Source organism: Vipera berus, assembly GCF_964194415.1.
Source record: "Vipera berus genome assembly, chromosome: 13".
Taxonomy (NCBI): Eukaryota; Metazoa; Chordata; class Lepidosauria; order Squamata; family Viperidae; genus Vipera; species Vipera berus.
In genome coordinates, this window is record NC_138216.1 from 5,027,494 (window position 1) to 5,045,074 (window position 17,581).

The 17,581-nt window shown below is 43.7% G+C and overlaps 1 protein-coding gene across 1 annotated transcript; it reads right to left on the reverse strand.

Moving 5' to 3' along the window:
- Window positions 1–2,456: 2,456 nt before the first annotated feature.
- Window positions 2,457–16,824, reverse strand: PMS2 (PMS1 homolog 2, mismatch repair system component). The gene is made up of 15 exons (XM_081338086.1): window positions 16,603–16,824; window positions 15,608–15,741; window positions 15,392–15,478; window positions 13,561–13,663; window positions 12,233–12,416; window positions 10,691–10,858; window positions 9,138–9,235; window positions 8,458–8,557; window positions 7,753–7,837; window positions 6,901–7,053; window positions 5,406–6,258; window positions 4,638–4,805; window positions 4,042–4,142; window positions 3,496–3,665; window positions 2,457–3,021 (listed from the first exon to the last, which is right to left on the reverse strand). The coding sequence occupies exons 1-15, from the start codon at window positions 16,635–16,637 to the stop codon at window positions 2,878–2,880; spliced, it is 2,583 nt and encodes an 860-aa protein (XP_081194212.1). The 5' UTR covers window positions 16,638–16,824; the 3' UTR covers window positions 2,457–2,877.
- Window positions 16,825–17,581: the final 757 nt, after the last annotated feature.

Below are 17,581 nucleotides of genomic sequence, written 5' to 3' on the forward strand. Positions count from 1 at the left end.
TATTACTGTACAAATGGGCCAGCTGAATGCACAGCCTAGCTGCAGAAATCCTTTTTAATACTTGCTTCTTAAAACTACAGTTTAAAGTTTGTAACTTTGTTAAAAAAAGCTTTTTGCAGTAATTTTAGATATCAATGTTAAACTGCGCATTTTTGTGATAATTTTTCTTAGTTTTCTTAGCTCTTGAATTATCCTTTGGAAAGCCAAGTTATGTACATAAACAATTAACATTCTTTACCCTGAGGGACCTCTTTCAGATTTGCCCTTTTTTTCAAGTGGATCCTTGAAAAAATTTTTCCCCCAAGAAAATATGGTCATTTTTAAAAAAAATAAATAAATAAAATCCAGACCTCTTTGTAAAAACTGGGCGTTTTATCTCATTGTTATTGTTTTTAATAGGTTTTGGATTTTAAGGCCTTTTGGAAAAAAATGTTTCTACTCTGGAAAGCAACATTTAAAAAAAAGATCACTCAAAACTCTTAACTCTTTAAGCAACTTTTTAAGGCCTTTTAAGAACAAACAGACCCAGAACTGACCCAGATTTGTGCAGATCTGACTCAATAATGAAAATAACAATAACAATTAGCCCCAAATCATTGCAACGGAGAGCAGGCTTGGAGGGATGTTCAGGAATCTGCAAAAACCTTGCTAGCAATCACAGGAGTAGGATGGGGATTTGGGGAATTGTAGTCCTTGAGGTGCTGGGCAGCAAATGCAAACTTGAAAGCTATGAAGAAAAACCAAGGGGGGAAAAAAATTAAAATCCACCTCTTTGGAAAATCCCTCCTATTTTGCAACCCTTCGCAAAAAGCTGCCTGAAGTTTCTCTGCGATGCCAGTTGCTAAGAGGCCTGAGCTGTTGCCGTAGCAACCGTGAGTAGGCTGGGCGGTGGCCATAGCAACCACGGGGCGGGGAGAGAGAGAGAGAAGCCTACTGGTTGTTCAGAGAGAAGTGGGCGGGGCTTCGGCCATCTTCTCTTCCGGGTTTACTTTTCTGCCTGGTGTAAAAACTTGGCCGAAACTCGCTCCGATTTGCAAAGGGAGCAGCTTTGGTTTCGAGAAAGATCCGGCCCAATTGCACAACTGCAGAATAGTACACAACGCCCCACCTTTTAGAAAGTTGTCTGTTTCTGTATGCATCACACTGAGAACACATAAGGCCCCTTGGAGGTCTTCTAGTCCAACCCCCTGCTTCCAGATAAATGCTGGTCCAATTTCTTCTTCAGGGGTATAAAAATTGCAGGTATTCAGAAATATCAGCTGCCATCGTAACTTCATTATTTAATTAGAACATTTAACTTTTTTATTCTTCACAGGCCATCTGAGATCGTTCAGGTCTGCCCACTCTTGGTTGCAATTAATTGGATGCTTTCAAAATTAATTCTTTAAAAAGATGTTAAGAGGCACAAAGATTTTTTTTTCAATATTAGATTCTAGTTAATGTTATAAAGAAGTTGATAGAAAGGTGTCAGGTATATTCCAAATCAGCTGGGCTCTGACTTTAGAAATGGCCCAAATCCTCCCCTTAGTTATTAAAGCTAAACAGATGCCATTTTAAAAGGGAAATTGTTGCTTTTCTGATACCCAGGAACAAGACAATCAAGCAGGTCCAGTAGATGAGGAAGGAATTTAAAGGCAAATGTTATGCTCAGAGCAATGAAGATTAAAAGTGCCAGTTGGAACATGAATTGCACTACCGTCACTATTAAATGGAGGGCGGATTTCAGAAAATCTGTTTTGTAGAAACAGTCTGGGAATATCAAACCACAGACCCACAGATTATTCTATTTGTTTTTCAAGCTTGATAATTTTAAGATGCATGGACTTCAATTCCCAGAATTCCTCATGCTGGCTGGAGAATTCTGAGAGTTAAAGTCCACACCTCTTAAAAGTTACTGAAGTCGAAAAATACTGCTTCCATTGTAACTTCTATAGAAGGACACATGGAGCTTTTAACACCTCTAACAAGGCCATTCTTAAGACATCCAAATGAACTCTATATCTAGTGTCATCTGGTAGATCAGGATTCTAAAATAACACAAATTGTTGCAAAGATTATGTTAGCAGCCTGCAGAACACGTGCTTTGATTTTGGTAAATCAATTGTTGGCGGTACTGTATACAGTACTGAAAATATGAGAGTGTATCATTTAACTGTATTCCCCCCCTCTTTTCTCTATCTCAGTTTATTACAGGTGATCTGACTGGCTTGTATGATGGGTCTGGGACCTGTAATAAAGTAACTGATTGATTTAAAATTTATCATTCATTCACAATTAGACAAATCAGATAATAAAGGCTGCAACAGTAGAGAATTGCGTAAGCCTTTCATTTTCTAGTTACTAAAATGCTGTGACACTATAAAACTCACAACTGGCATTAACCATCTCTATTATACCCCAGGCCACCCCATTTTATACTGTAGACATGAACCACTCAAACCACAAAGAAATACCATGTATAAAAATCTTTATTTACAAAAACGGATCTGGTCTAAAACAGGAAGTCATCCAAAGAGCCTATTGTGTACATTTAATCCTTACTGTCCAGAGGAAATCAATAAAAGGGACAGAAAGCCAGTATTTATACAAAGGCAGCAATAAAACAAGCCCTGTTTTCTGGCTGCTTTTTCAACAAAAAAAATGTGAAAAAGTCTTCTTTCAGAGGGCAGAGGATGGAAAGTTATTGTGACTCTATGAACCGAACCCGTTTGAGAGAGAAAAGAGGGAGAGAAAAAAAACCCCACATTCTTCTTTTGCAACACAAAACCATAATTTCAGCTTCTGGTCCAGCGAAATCAAGAGCTCCGAGAGCCTGTGATTCTAAAACCAGATCACGGTTTGCATTCCACAATAACATCAGTGCTAGTAAGTAGCCTATCACTCTTGCGTGATGAGGTCCAGGTTGGCTAAATGTCGTATGGTGGGCCTGCCGTGCGGACAGTTCCACGGATGCTCAATTTCACCCATGTGAGTAACCAGTTTCTTCATTTCGCCGGCCGTGAGGGCGGTTCCAATCATCACCTGTAACGGAAGCAAAGCCGAACGTTCAACATCCATTCCTTTTAGCTTAGCTGCTCCCCTGTTCCTTGAAATAACCCCACTCAGGATCCTTTTCACCAAGGGTTTTTAGGGCAGGGCCCAACCTCTGGGCCAGGGCCCACTAATGGGTCGAGAGGTGTTTGCCACCAGGCCGCAGGGCATCTCCACTTGCACGAGGAACGAGCGAGCGTGCGCACCCCTGCTCCATTTGCATCAGCATGCTGCTTGTGTAAATGGAGCTGCGTGCGCACGTGAGTGCTTGCCAGCCGCTTGCGCGGAACCATCCCTCTCCCGCTGGTCTGGAAAGCTGGAACGGTTGGGGAAGTCTGATCTAGAGGACGTGCAGAATGAAGAGGGATATATAGATAGTCGAGTTCGTTTAGTGACATTCGGCACTGAAATTAAGGACCGTTCAGAGTTAACAACGGCACTGAAAAAAAAATGACGTATACTTACAGATTTCCGACAGGCTCTAGAAGCAAACATTTGCCTCACTCTGGATGGCCTACACATGATTCCCGGAGAATCGCTTAACATGAAGATTAATTCTTCTATGTCTTGAGGACCGAAAGTCCAGTTTTTACTGGTTGGTAAAGAGATGAGCTTCGCTCTCTGAGTTACAGGAGCTGAAAGGTTTTAAAAATAACATCATTGTCACAGTCTTCTTTACACTGAGGTAATATTTCAACGTATTATCAACCCAGCCCAGCCCAACAAGCTCATGTAATAATTGTCACTCGGGAGCTAAATCTTGAAGGTTAAGTTTTAAACGGAGTGTATTTCCCCCCCCCCCCCGCAGGAAAAGAATATCCAATTGGACCCCAGTTTCAAAGCAGTTAAAAGATCGCTCTTTCGGACAGATTTAAAACGGAACTGTTTGGCCCGCTAATTTTTCCCATTTTAATTACTTGAAAGACGTTTCGGACTTCCAAAGCAGAGACAATCTCTTCCTCCCCACTTCCTTTTACAAAAGCTAGGAGAGATGGTTAGGGCAGAACTCACCATTTTCATCCACCACAAAATCAAATCCATTTTTTTGGAAAATCTCCAGATTATCCATCAAGATGCTTTCACTCACAGCCGTTAAATTAAGATTTTGAGGCCTGAAAAAATGGGGCACCGAAAAAGAAAGCAACCACCATTAAATCTGAAAGCAGCCCTTGTGGAACTGTGTGTATTTATTGTGTGTGTTGTGTATGTATATATGTATAAGACAGACAGATAGTGCGTGTGTAGACAGAGTGTGTCGATAGATATATGGATGAACAGACTGACAAGAGAGGTAGATAAGTAGTGTATATGTGTGTGTGTAGATAGGCGGTGTGTGTGTGGATGTGTGTGTGTGTATAGATAGAGATAGAGATAGACAGGGTTTTTTTGTCATAGAACGCTCAGAACGGAGTTCTGGCACCTTTTTTGGATGGAACCTTGTAGGGTAGGCAAGGCGGGTTATATGACATGTGTGAGTTCCGGCACCTTTTTCTTTTACAAAAAAAGCACTGGATATAGATATATAGATTTTCTGTGTTTGTGTGTATATGTTCTGTGTCTTTGCTTGTTCAGGAAACCCCCAGAAAAAGTCTTGAGAAGACACTTACTTGATCAACTTCTGTCCCTGCAGGACAGTGTGTTCTTGCAACATCTCAAAGTTGTATTTTTCATCGGTAGCGTGCTGATCAATGATAAAGAGGTCCGATTTCAGCTTGGCAATGATAAATCCCAGATTAAACTGGCCAACTATATCCATTTTAGCAAACATCTCTTTGCTGTATGCATAGGGAGAGACACAAGAGATACGTAGACCATCAGACCTGCCTGCTCTTTACAGCCTGGTTTTTCAATTCTTGAATCCAGAACTCTTTAATATCCTAACCTGTCATCAATACTAAATACGGCTAATTTAGCCCTCAGATCGAAGGCCGGATTATGCTCTTGCATTTGCACACACACAACAGCAAGAAGAAGCTGCGTCAATGGGGGAAGCTGGCTCTGCTTAATGACCGAGGTGATTCGCTTAACAACAATGGCACAAAAAGTAATCGAGAGAAGCAACCTAGAACTAAGGAGAAATTTCCTAATAGTGAGAACAATTAACCAGTGGAACAGCTTGCCACCAGAGGTTGTGGGTTATTCATGACAAAGCACTGGAGGTTTTCAAAAAAAAGACTAGACCACCATTTGGGACTGGACAGCCATCTGTCTGGAAGGGTCTAGGGTCTCCTGATTGAGCAGGAGGTTGGACTAGATGACCTCCAGGGTACCTTCCAGCTCTATTCTAATTGAAACATGCAAACGTAGCATCGGTTAATAACACTCATTTCTGAGAACACCTCTCTTCTCCGGCAAAGACAGACGGGCTGCAATACCTGATTTCTTTTCTTAACTCGTCCTCCGCCATTTTGTTTTCTTCTGGGCTAATCTTGGCCCTAAACTTTCTGAACTTCAGCTTTTCTCCTTCCGTCTCCTGGCGCTTTATTTGCCTCCGGATTCGGCCCGCCAAGGTGCCCCAAGTGACGGCTAAAGGCACCGTCCTCTTTTCCATTTTTACCGGGATGTCGAACAAGGGTGGCGAGTCCTGTCCGGGTGTTCTCTCCAAGAAATTGGCTTTGGGGGAAAGAGCTTGATTGACCTTAAAACGTTTTGCCTTGGGAGAGAAAGTAGCCGACAGAGAGAAGCAATCTTCTTGGCCCTGGTTTGGTTCAGAGGGCCCGAAAACCCCGCTAGGTCCACCGTCGCTGCTCTGAATTTCTCCGCTGAAAACACAGGGCTCTCCTTTGGGAGAACGCGCAGTGCTTTCAGCTCTAAAATCGGCCCCCATTTCTGGGGTGCCAAAACCGCCATCTGACTCGGCGGAGACGCTCCCCAAACCAGAATCCGCATCTTCGGCCGAGTTCTCTGACTTCCTGCCTGCAAGCAAGGATTTCCTGCAAACACCCTCATTCTCGTCTTCAGACGCCTTGCTAGGCATGGTTTTCTTTCGGGGAGAGGCTGAAAAACCGGCAAACATCTGGCGCATTCCCGGATTGGGAGGCCTCTGTTTGGCTTGGGCTTTCTCGGTCTCTTGAAAAGCAGATGTTTTCCCTCGAGAAAAGGACTCCTTCAGACGAGCCACGGCTAGGTTTATTTTTGACGTCTCGTTCCGATCTGGAGGGGAAGGACTGGCCGATGTTTCCAAGGGAGATGCTTCTCTCTCGTTTCGGGGAACGCTTTTCAAGTTCCCTGCAAAAAAAAAAAAAAAGAAAGAAAGATACGAAGACAGAACCGCTGTAATATTTAGTACAGATAAGTGAATGACTGCAGTCATTTAGTACCACGGCTGTTAAGTGAAATCTGAACTTCCCCCTTTGACTTGACTGGTCAGAAGGAAAACAAAAGGGGGGAGCACGTGACCCCGGGACACTGCGACCGTCGTAAATATGAACCAGTTGCCAAAGTGTCTGAATTTTTTGATCACGTGACCCTGGGGATGCTGCAAGGGTCCTAAGTGTGAAAAAACGGCCGCAGGTCACTTTCTTCCGTGCCATTAAAAAAAAAAATCATAAAATTCTGTCCTACTCTGCTCTGGATGGAATGGATCATAAACTTCCAGCTAGCTCAGGGGTCTTCAAACGTGGCCCTTTTATGACTTGTGGACTTCAACTCCCAGAATTCCTCAGCCAGCGTGAGGGAACTATGTGCCTTTTATGACTTGTGGACTTCAACTGCCAGGGAGTCGAAGTTCACAAGTCATAAAAGGGCCACGTTTGAAGATCCCTCAGCTAGCTGATAGGGGAAAATCTGAGATATTATTATCTGACTGTCTGAAAAGACGCAGGTAAAAATGCAAATAGGTTTTGCTTAAACAGCGACTCAATTTCTTACCTTCAAGATCTATCAGCTTTTGATTGACGACCAGTTTATTAACGTCAGTGCCAAACATCCCCATCAATGATGTTTTTAGGATTGCTAATAAAAGCTTCTCTTCTTGGAGCAAGATCTGCCTTTTATCTGGAGTTACGTTGATGTCCACACATCCTGAAATCAAAAAATTTCACCATTCTCTAGTTATTTTTCTGTTGCTTCACACCTAACAAATAGGCGCCACCCCTGAGGCTCATTACGATAATTCAGTAGTCCTTCTCAGAAAGTACCATAATAATTGAGTCCATTATCATAAATCTAGACAGCACACTAAAAAGCAGAGACATCACCCTGTCAACAAAAGTGCGTATAGTCAAGGCTATGGTCTTCCCAGTTGCAATGTATGGCAGTGAAAGCTGGACCGTAAGAAAGGCTGAGCACCAAAGAATTGAGGCCTTTGAACTCTGGTGCTGGAGAAGACTCCTGCGAGTCCCTTGGACTGCAAGGCGATCAAACCGGTCAGTCCTAGAGGAGATCAACCCTGACTGCTCTTTAGAAGGCCAGATCCTGAAGCTAAAACTCAAATACTTTGGCCACCTAATGAGGAGGAAGGACTCACTGGAGAAGAGCCTAATGCTGCGAAAGATTGAGGGCAAGAGAAGAAGGGGACGACAGAGAAGGAGGTGGCTGGATGGAGTCACTGAAGCAGCAGGCGTGAGCTTAAAGGGACTCCAGAAGATGGTAGAGGACAGGAAGGCCTGGAGGAACGTTGTCCATAGGGTTGCGATGGGTTGGACACGACTTTGCAGCTAACAACAACAACATCATAATTTACAAAAAGAGGGGCTAAGGATGATCATTTATAAAACTCACCAGATTCTGCACAGATGTTAAGAACAATGAATGGATATTGGTGCCTATTATACATATGATAGACTTCATTCACGAGTCTGGAAACCTGTTCAAAAAAGGAAAAATAAGAATGGCAGTTGAATTTGGTTGGAATTTAAAAAGATCTAAAGCAGTGAGATTTAGTGACCATTTGGAGTTACAACAGCGCTGAAAAAAAGGACTTGTTTTTGACGCTTATGACCATTGCAGCATCCTCAGGGCCACGTGATCAAAATTCAGACCCTTGGCAACTGACTCATATTTATGACGGTTGCAGTGTCCTGGGCTCACGTGATCTCCTTTTGCGACCTTTCGACAAGCAACGACGTCGATGGGGAAGACACTTTATAACCGTGTTACTCCCGTAACAACTGCAGTGATTGACTTAACAACCGTGTCCAGTAAGGTCACAAAATGGGGCGAAATTCGCTTAACGACCGTCTTGCTTAGCGAGAGATTTGGGGTTCGATTGCGATTCGAAAATTGAGGGTTACGCGTACTGTCACAAAACCAGAATCAAAAGAGAGTCCGAAAGCCAGAGGGAAATTTTTTAATTTCAATTTAAAATTGAGAATTTATTTTATTTTTATTTATTTTAATTCCATTTATATCCCACCCTTCTCCGAAGACTCAGGGCGGCTTACAAGCTTAGCTTTACCACTGAGAGGGGAAAAAAAACACATATACCTTTCCTGGGTCACACGGCCGCTGGTTAATGAAAAAGAACTGCCTATCCGTTGTGCTCCTCCCATCGCCGTGACTGCACTGCGAAACAAATCCTGTGATGCTGTTTAAAAGGAAGGTGTCGAGAAGAGAAATCCCGTAAAAACAAGGCAGAGCAAGGTTGTAAAGCAGGGGGTGTGTGTGTGATCACATAACTGACCTGATTTGATAACTACTTTTTGCAGCGGGTGTTAAGCAAATCAGCCCACTTGTTAAGTGAGTCGGTGGTCATTAAGCAAACTCATTATTCGCTACGGAGCGTTCTTGCTGGAAACCAGAAGCAAACAAATGGTTTTCGACAAGAACGCCGTAAATTGTGGTCATGTGACACCGGGAATGGCCATAAATGCCAGCCAGCTGCTGAAATATGATCCATGACATAGGTGCGGGGGCATGGCCATCAGAACCAGGTCATAAGTACCTTTGGGGAGGGGGGAGGGGTCTCGCATAATTTCAAAACGGTCACTAAGCAACTGGTTGCAAAATGAAGATTACCTGTATTGTTCTTTTTGGGGGGTGGGTTTATATGTTGCATATCTGTTGTGCCCGGCAGCCCTGGATCTCTGGTTTTTAAGCTCCACTCCCCCCAAAAACAAACAGAAAAAAGTTCCAGGGAAAAAAAATCTTTCCAATTTTTAACTTACGTATAAAGCTTAGTGGGCAGAGCAGAAACGTTCAAGCCGTATTCTTCGCAGGCTTCTCCGCTTGGGGGCAGCTGTATAAAGGGAATCAGGGTTTGTACCTAGGAACAAAACAACAACCTAGAGTGAAACTGAATCGCCAGCTGCTCAAATTTGCAAACCATCAGGCCCCACGCCGGAGTCACGCCAACCACATTATGGTGTGGGGTCCCTGGTGCTCTCTGAGCTGGGTGGTTTTCTTGCAGACCTTTCATCACCCAAACTAGGTAACATCATCAATGCGAGAAGGAGGAGGAAGAGGAGGAGGAAGAGGAGGAGAATTGTGGGGCCCTTGGTGCTCTCTGAGCTGGGTGGTTTTCTTGCAGACGTTTCGTTACCGAACTAGGTAACATCATCAATGCGAGAAGGAGGAGGAAGAGGAGGAGGAAGAGGAGGAGAATTGTGGGGCCCTTGGTGCTCTCTGAGCTGGGTGGTTTTCTTGCAGATGTTTCATTACCGAACTAGGTAACATCATCAATGCGAGAAGGAGGAGGAGGAGGAGAAGGAGGAGGAGGAGGAGGAGGATGGTGGTGGAGTCCTTGGTTCTCTGAGCTGGGTGGTTTTCTTGCAGACGTTTCGTTACCGAACTAGGTAACATCATCAATGCGAGAAGGAGGAGGAAGAGGAGGAGGAAGAGGAGGAGAATTGTGGGGCCCTTGGTGCTCTCTGAGCTGGGTGGTTTTCTTGCAGACGTTTCATTACCGAACTAGGTAACATCATCAATGCGAGGAGGAGGAGAAAGAGGAGGAGGAAGAGGAGGAGGAAGAGGAGGAGAATTGTGGGGTCCTTGGTGCTCTCTGAGCTGGGTGGTTTTCTTGCAGATGTTTCATTACCGAACTAGGTAACATCATCAATGCGAGAAGGAGGAGGAGGAGGAGAAGGAGGAGGAGGAGGAGGAGGATGGTGGTGGAGTCCTTGGTTCTCTGAGCTGGGTGGTTTTCTTGCAGACGTTTCGTTACCGAACTAGGTAACATCATCAATGCGAGAAGGAGGAGGAAGAGGAGGAGGAAGAGGAGGAGAATTGTGGGGCCCTTGGTGCTCTCTGAGCTGGGTGGTTTTCTTGCAGACGTTTCATTACCGAACTAGGTAACATCATCAATGCGACAAGGAGGAGGAGGAGGAGAATTGTGGGGTCCTTGGTGCTCTCTGAGCTGGGTGGTTTTCTTGCAGATGTTTCATTACCGAACTAGGTAACATCATCAATGCGAGAAGGAGGAGGAGGAGGAGAAGGAGGAGGAGGAGGAGGAGGATGGTGGTGGAGTCCTTGGTTCTCTTTGAGCTGGGTGGTTTTCTTGCAGACATTTCATCACCCAAACTAGATAACATCATCAATGCGAGAAGGAGAAAGAGAAAGAAGAGGAGAAAGAGGAAGAGAATTGTGGGGCCCTTAGTGCTCTCTGAGCTTGGTGGTTTTCTTGCAGACGTTTCGTTACCGAACTAGGTAACATCATCAATGCGAGGAGGAGGAGGAGGGGAGGAGAAGGAAGAGAATTGTGTGGTCACCAGTCTTTTCTTACCTGCTTGTGTCCAAATATGGCACCAATGTTTTCTTTTAAAGTAGAACTTCCACTGGTGCTCACCACAGCCTGCTTCTTCCCTTGACCAACTTGATTGGTGCAATTAATCCGAACCCCCGTGCAAATGATGCAGTACGCTTGCAGTATCTGTACCATTTTGGCAAACTCCTTGGGGTGTGTAAAAGAAAAAAAAGTTAACACTCCTTTGGGCGTGTGAAAGAGGGAAAAAAAGTTATTCAATCAGCTCTTTATTACGATCAAAGACCAGCACGTATTTGATACTGAAACCATTCTTACGAAGAATAGACTTGCCTATTTAATTCCCAAAATGCAATTTGGGAGCAAAGCTTTCCTGCCAACTTTTTAATGTAGAGCTTCCTACTCAACATCTCCACAATGTTGGAGACGTGGAACGAGAATGGACGATAGTAAATGTAGCAAAATTAAGAGAAAAATGAGCAGGGGATTTTAAATGCTGTGTTTAAACTTAAATCTAGCCCGGGGAATTTCCTAAACCTGCCCAAGTTTCTTGCTGCTATTGCAGGCATCTAAAAACTAAATACTAAGGCATTCTTTATTACAATCTTTATGCGGTTATTTTTCAGCAAGACTCTTTTTTTCATCAGTGTCACCAAAAACAAGCGTGCATGCCAGTTTGCACATCAAATATAAATAATATTCTCATTTAAGATTAAACATCACGAAATATTTTACCCATCTTATCTACTGACTATAGTTCTAAGAGTTCACACGTTACAATAAGATAGCAAAACACAGTACAGTTTTCAGGGTTTTAAGCACTTCGGAATTTAGGATGACGAGAAGAAGTCTACGTTATGCATGTAAGGCTTGAAAGTCCGATTTAAATAGAAATCTCGATTTAATTAATTTACATCTCAGAAAGGGCTGGTAATGCTTTATTTCCAGCCTGTGGGACTTGCCCTTGGTTTCAGTTACCCAGTGTTAGGTATATGACTATGACCTAACTGGTTGGGTTGGCAATATATATATATATATATAAGCTATGATTGTATTGTTGTAATAGAAACTGTATTGTGTCACTTTAAATGTGTGATGATTGGCCAACGCTGTTTTTCTAACGGCCATAAGAGGGAGCTAGAGACATAGCTTCTTTCTCTCTATTATTCTCTCTGTTAGTTTGCTGTTACTTGCTGATTATTGTGGTTTGTGGATTTGCTACTGTTTGCTAAACCTGAAGAACTGTGTTTTGACTTATGGACTGGTAAGAAGACTCTGTATTGGATAATCCTTGGACTGTTGTTATTTGCTATCATCTCTTTACTCGTGTATGACCTGAAGTGATTTATTCTTGGACTGTGCTATTGTATTATTCCACAAGTAAAACTTTTTTACACACCTCAGTGTATCAGTGTGGTTGCTGCATAAACTTGACTACTCTCAGTATCCTCTTTTTCTGTGCAAGCTCTTGTTAGTTCAAGAGGTACTCTGCACATCCTTGTCACCCAGGAAGGGACTTTTTCCTTCCTGCCAGTGTTTAAAAACAAGGCAACTGATTCATACCTTCTTTATGTTACGCTGAAATTCTTTGTGTCGGACCGGCAAAGTACAAAACAGCTGCTGGATGCTGACGGTAGTCCCCTGTGGCCGAGAGACCGGGACTCTCTGGGTGATCTTCCCGCTGTGATCAAACGCCAGCCGCGTCCCAATATCGGCCGACTTGTGACAAGTGACAATGGAAACCTTGCTGAGCAAAAGATTGCAATCGTTTTCATGGTTAATCAGGGAAACTCAGAGGCAAGGAAGGACTTACATCACCACAGCGGTGCTGGGACAGCTAGGACTCTGAGGATCCGGTCGTAAGCACCATTGGCTCAGCGCCGTCACAACTTCAGACGGTTGCTGAATGGTTATAAGTAGAGAACTTATCTGTATAATCATTACTTGCATAATTGTCTGCGGAGATTCTCAGTTTTAATATATTTTAATTACTGTTTTATTGTTTTAACCTGGGGCACTTATTTAATTCGTTTTAACTTTTATATCCTGTTTGTATTTATTGCCCTGTACACCGCCCTGAGTCCTTCGGGAGAAGGGCGGTATAAAAATGTAATCATCATCATCATCATCATCATCATCATCCAGGTCACAGTTGTCCCAAGGTGTCCCAATTTGCTTTTTCAAGAGGCAACTGGACTTTCTTGAAGAAAGTCTTGAAAGAGCACCCTTTGGGACCTCACTTGCGTAGTGCTATGTGTATACTTTTTTGTTAGTCAAAGGACAAAGTGAAGGTATTACATCAGATTGTAATGGATACACTCCTTTATTTAAGAAAATGTATACGGCCGCCCAGTTCACTCTCAGTGAGTCTGGGTGGCTTACAAGGATTGCGAAACATTTTTTTAAAAAAAAAAACCTCAATATAAAAACAATAAAAAGAAATAACTTTCTACCCTCCCGGCAACAATGATCAAATATCTTTTCACATAGGCATAAACACGGCCTAACTGGAGGCTACCCACTCTCAAAAAGGGCAAGGCCAACTCAGAAATTAAATTATTTAAATATGAAGGAATATCTAGTGACTACGAATAGTTCACCTTGAGGGAAAGCCTCCCCCCCTCATATTTGTAAAATTCATAATTTCCCTTTTCTATACCCACACCCAAAGCTCTCTCTTGCCACCGAAGTGCACACTGAGAACGAAGCAGCCTAAATTTGCACGTGCTTATCTTCAACCTCCGAATTGTACAAATCGCTCCATATAAGCGGAGACGGACGCTGGAATCTACACAGTGGTTTTTCTCTTGGTCCTCTTTCCTGACTGGAGCCAGCATAAGATTCGCCAGCTGTTTTAGCTAGCACGCTTCCCAGGCGGAGAGGCCTCTTACCTTAACGCGCACAAGGAGCTGAGAGCTTCACCTCGGAAGCCGAACGTTTCCACGCTGGTGAGATCAGAGAATTCTTGGATCTTGGAAGTATAATGCTTCAGTGCTGGAAGAGATATTTAGCAGAGGTAAGAAGAGGATGGGCGAGGAGACAGGGTTTCTCTAGACTAGCCCCCACATTACGGGTTAGGCTGATGCCAAGGCTTCATTCTAGACCGGGATGCCTTGCGTACAGTCACTCATGCGCTCATGACCTCTCGGTTAGACTACTGCAACGCTCTCTACATGGGGCTGCCCTTGAGGACCACTCGGAGGCTCCAACTGGAGCACTGGTTTAATCTGTTTTTAATTTTTGTATTTTGGTATTGGTATTTATTGCCCTGTTCACCGCCCTGAGTCCTTCGGGAGAAGGGCGGTATACAAATTAAATTAAATAAAATAAATAAATAAATTGCCTTCCACTTATTTTTCTGGCAATGCAGAAAGCTCTGAAAACTATATATATTAACCAGGTTCCGGGCCCTAGCGAGCAACAAGTTGCTTGCTTGACTTTTTAATTTTCCTGCATGTTTTGGAGGAGGGAAAGGTCACTCCGTGATGGTTATTGCCCTGATGATTTTGTACCCTACCAGGGTCATTTGACTAGAAATGCTGCAGAAGAAAGGGAACTGGCCCCTGCCTCTCACAATCTCATAGCTCTGTAAAACCTGCTGAAAAGCTGTAAGATGGTGCTAATCCCAGCACACGTTTCAACCTTTCTATTTAATTTTAGGGATGTGCAAGCTCTCTTGTTTGGGGGTACCCAGGTTTCTAAACTTTGCGTTATAAAAAAAAACAAAAAACGTAGCAATCCAAGAGGTACAGTTTTCAAACATCTTACCACAGAAAAACTGCATATATATTTTTTTGAACATGGGATGATAAAAGTAGTTCTTTGTGGAAGAAGTAATGTATAGGAGAACAGAGCTGGAAGGGACCTTGGAGGTCTTCTAGTCCAGCCCCCTGCTCAAGCAGAAGCTATACCGTCTCAGACAGGTGAATGTCTAGTTTCTTCTTAAAAATCTCCAGTGATGGAACGCCCACGATTTCTAGAGGCAAGGAGTTCCACTGGTTAATTGTCCTCACTGTCAGGAAGTTTCCCCTTAATTCCAGGTTGCTTCTCTCCTCGATCAGTTTCCAACCATTGTTTCTCGTCCTTCCCTCTGGTGCTTTGGAGAATAATTTGACCCCCTCTTCTTTGTGGCAGCCCCTCAAATATTGCAACGCTGCCATCATGTCTCCCCTATTTCTTCTTTTCTTTAGACTAGCCAAACCCAAGTCCCACAGTCATTCTTCGTATGTTTTAGCCTCCAGGCCTTTGATCATCTTAGTTGCTCTTCTCTGAATTTTTCCCAAACTCTCAACAACTTTTTTGTGATAAGGTGACCAAAACTGGCTGCAGTGTTACCAGGTGTGGTCTCAATAGGCTAGGGCAGGGGTCAGCAACCTGAAACAGTGAAAGAGCCACTCGGAACCGGTTCCCTCACAAAAGGAAAAACTGGGAGCCGCAAAAAATGTGTGCACATGCGCGTACATGTGTACATGCGCAGAACAGGGTCTGACTGAAGAGTGGAGCCAAGGCGAGATATGCACCTACCCTGCATATTTGAATTGATTGGATGAACTTTTTTACTTCCACTTTTTTTTTGGACTACACATAGCAGAAGACTGGGAGCCGCAGGAGATGGCTGAAAGAGCCGCATGCGGCTCCAGAGCCGCGGGTTGCAGACCTGTGGGCTAGGGCTTTATAAAGCGATAAATAAATACTAAACATTAACACAGAAATGCAGCATACTCAAGCCTGCGAAGTTTTCTTCTTCTACGCCACAACCATTATCAGATACTTCAATAAGATCCGCTCCATAATCTTTAAGCTTCACTTCTACAAATGATACAAAGGGATAAGCAAGATTAAATCAATCTCTTTCATTGCCTGCCTCTTTCCCTCCAAATATCAACACGTAGTTAAACGGCTGAGATCTAGCAACTTTAAAACAACAAGTTAACTTACCAACGTTAGTAGCGCCAGCATCTAGGCTGTTTTCCACCAGCTCTTTCACAGCGGTACATAGATTCAGCACCACTTGGCCTGAACAGATCTGATGAACTGATCTGCGGTCAATGGGCTTGATGTTTTTTCCCACTCTTTAAAAAAGGAAAAACAACAAAAGCTATTATTCTTTAATTACACTCAGAAAATATTACGGTTCACAGGACTCTCCTCTGTGGTTTCGTTTCACTTCTGCTTTCGAGATTGTAAGGTTCCCTTCATTCCCAATCAGGTTTTTAAAGTGCTCTAAAAGGCAGCCTAGCAAAACTCGCCTTGGTGGGTGGGCAAAATATCCTCTCTCAAAAATCCAATCAAGAAATTCACTTTCCACTCTGAGCAATAGATAAAATAAAATAAAGCAATGCAATAAATACACTTACCCTGAAATTCCATTCCAATTAAAATAATAAAAGATAAAATAAAGCAATGCGATGCAATAAATACACCGAAATTCCATTCCCATTAAAATAAAATGATATAATACAATAAAGCAATGCGATGCAATAAATACACACACTGAAATTCCATTCCCATTAAAATAAAATGATATAATAAAATAAAGCAATGCGATGCAATAAATACAAATTGAAATTCCATTCCATTTAAAATCAAAGATCTAACAAAATAAAGCCATGATGCAATAAATACACAAACTGAAATTCCATTCCATTTTAAATCAAAGATATAATAAAATAAAGCCATGCGATGCAATAAATACCCAAATTGAAATTCCATTCCAATTAAAATCAAAGATATAATAAAATAAAGCCATGCGATGCAATAAATACACACGCTGAAACTCCGTTCCAATTAAAATGACACTTAAATAATAAAACGAAGCAATGCAACACAATACACACACACACACACACACACACTGAAACTCCGTTCCAATTAAAACGACAATAAAACTAAATAATAAAATGAAGCGATGCAACGCAATAAATACAACTTACACTGGAGTCAATTCCATGCTCTTCGGTGATGCCATTAACCCTTTGCTGCCTGCTGACTTTTCAAATAAAGTATGCAAATAGTATGCAAATCAGCCTAAAGGGGCGGTCCGGCTCCTTCCCGCCCATTTTCCGTCAGTCGATCAAAAGGAAGGGAATCGCGGACCGGGCCGGGCTCCAGGCGAGCCCTCGCTTCCTTTCCGGCCCGCAGCCGAGACGCTCCGCTTCTCCCCGGGCGAGGATAGATCGCTTCGTTCATCGCATCCCTCCACTTACCCAGGCTCGCGATGTCTTCTGGGTAGAATTCTTTTCCTCCAATCACCGTGGCGGAGATTTCTGATTGGTCCATGCACGCACCAATCGGGGAGGGGAAGAGAGTTAAAAAAAAAAAGAAGGTGCAGCCGAACCTTAGTTATAGGGGAAGGGAATCGGCGTGGTCAACCACCACTTCGGGTACGCTATGGAGTCCAAGACTGTAGCCTCCAGATCCTGACCTATACAAAGCGGCGTTTCTCCAGCAAATTTTCCTTCCTTCTTCGTTTGTCCTCGGGAGCTGTGTTCACACGAAACGCTGAGCTTGGTTTGCTGAATTCACCCGCTTCGTGAACTGCCCTAGAACACGCCGAACATCAAGTAGCTCAGAGTCCTCCACCTGCTTGGAGAGGAAGCGAAGTTAAGCGTAGCAGGGGGCGTAGAGGGGACGGCTGGGCCTGCCTCGCGGGATCCAAAGAAACGCATTCGGGTAGAAGACCCTCTTTCCCCGCAGGAGGAGAGAGAGCTTCGCTTTTTAACCCGACGTCTACGGTCAGGGCCGCTTCACCCGTCCCCCCTTCGGAGCTTGCATCAGATGGCGGCGAAGATTGCACGCGGCCGACTCGGAAGCCCCGCCTCCTTCGCCCTTCGCGGCCAGGCGGCCAATGGGAGGCGCGGCGGGCGGGGCTCCTCCAATGGGAGGCGGGGGCGGCGTCGGCGCGTCAGTCGG

What these genes read in the sequence shown, in the direction of transcription:
- PMS2 (XM_081338086.1), bottom strand. Translation starts at nt 16,637, where the DNA reads ATGGCATCACCGAAGAGCATGGAATTGACTCCAGT. An exon ending in AGCATGGAATTGACTCCAGT is followed by an intron (nt 15,742 to 16,602) that starts GTAAGTTGTATT and finishes CCTTTTTTAAAG; the next exon opens with AGTGGGAAAAAACATCAAGC. An exon ending in AGAAAACTTCGCAGGCTTGA is followed by an intron (nt 13,664 to 15,391) that starts GTATGCTGCATT and finishes TATCTCTTCCAG; the next exon opens with CACTGAAGCATTATACTTCC.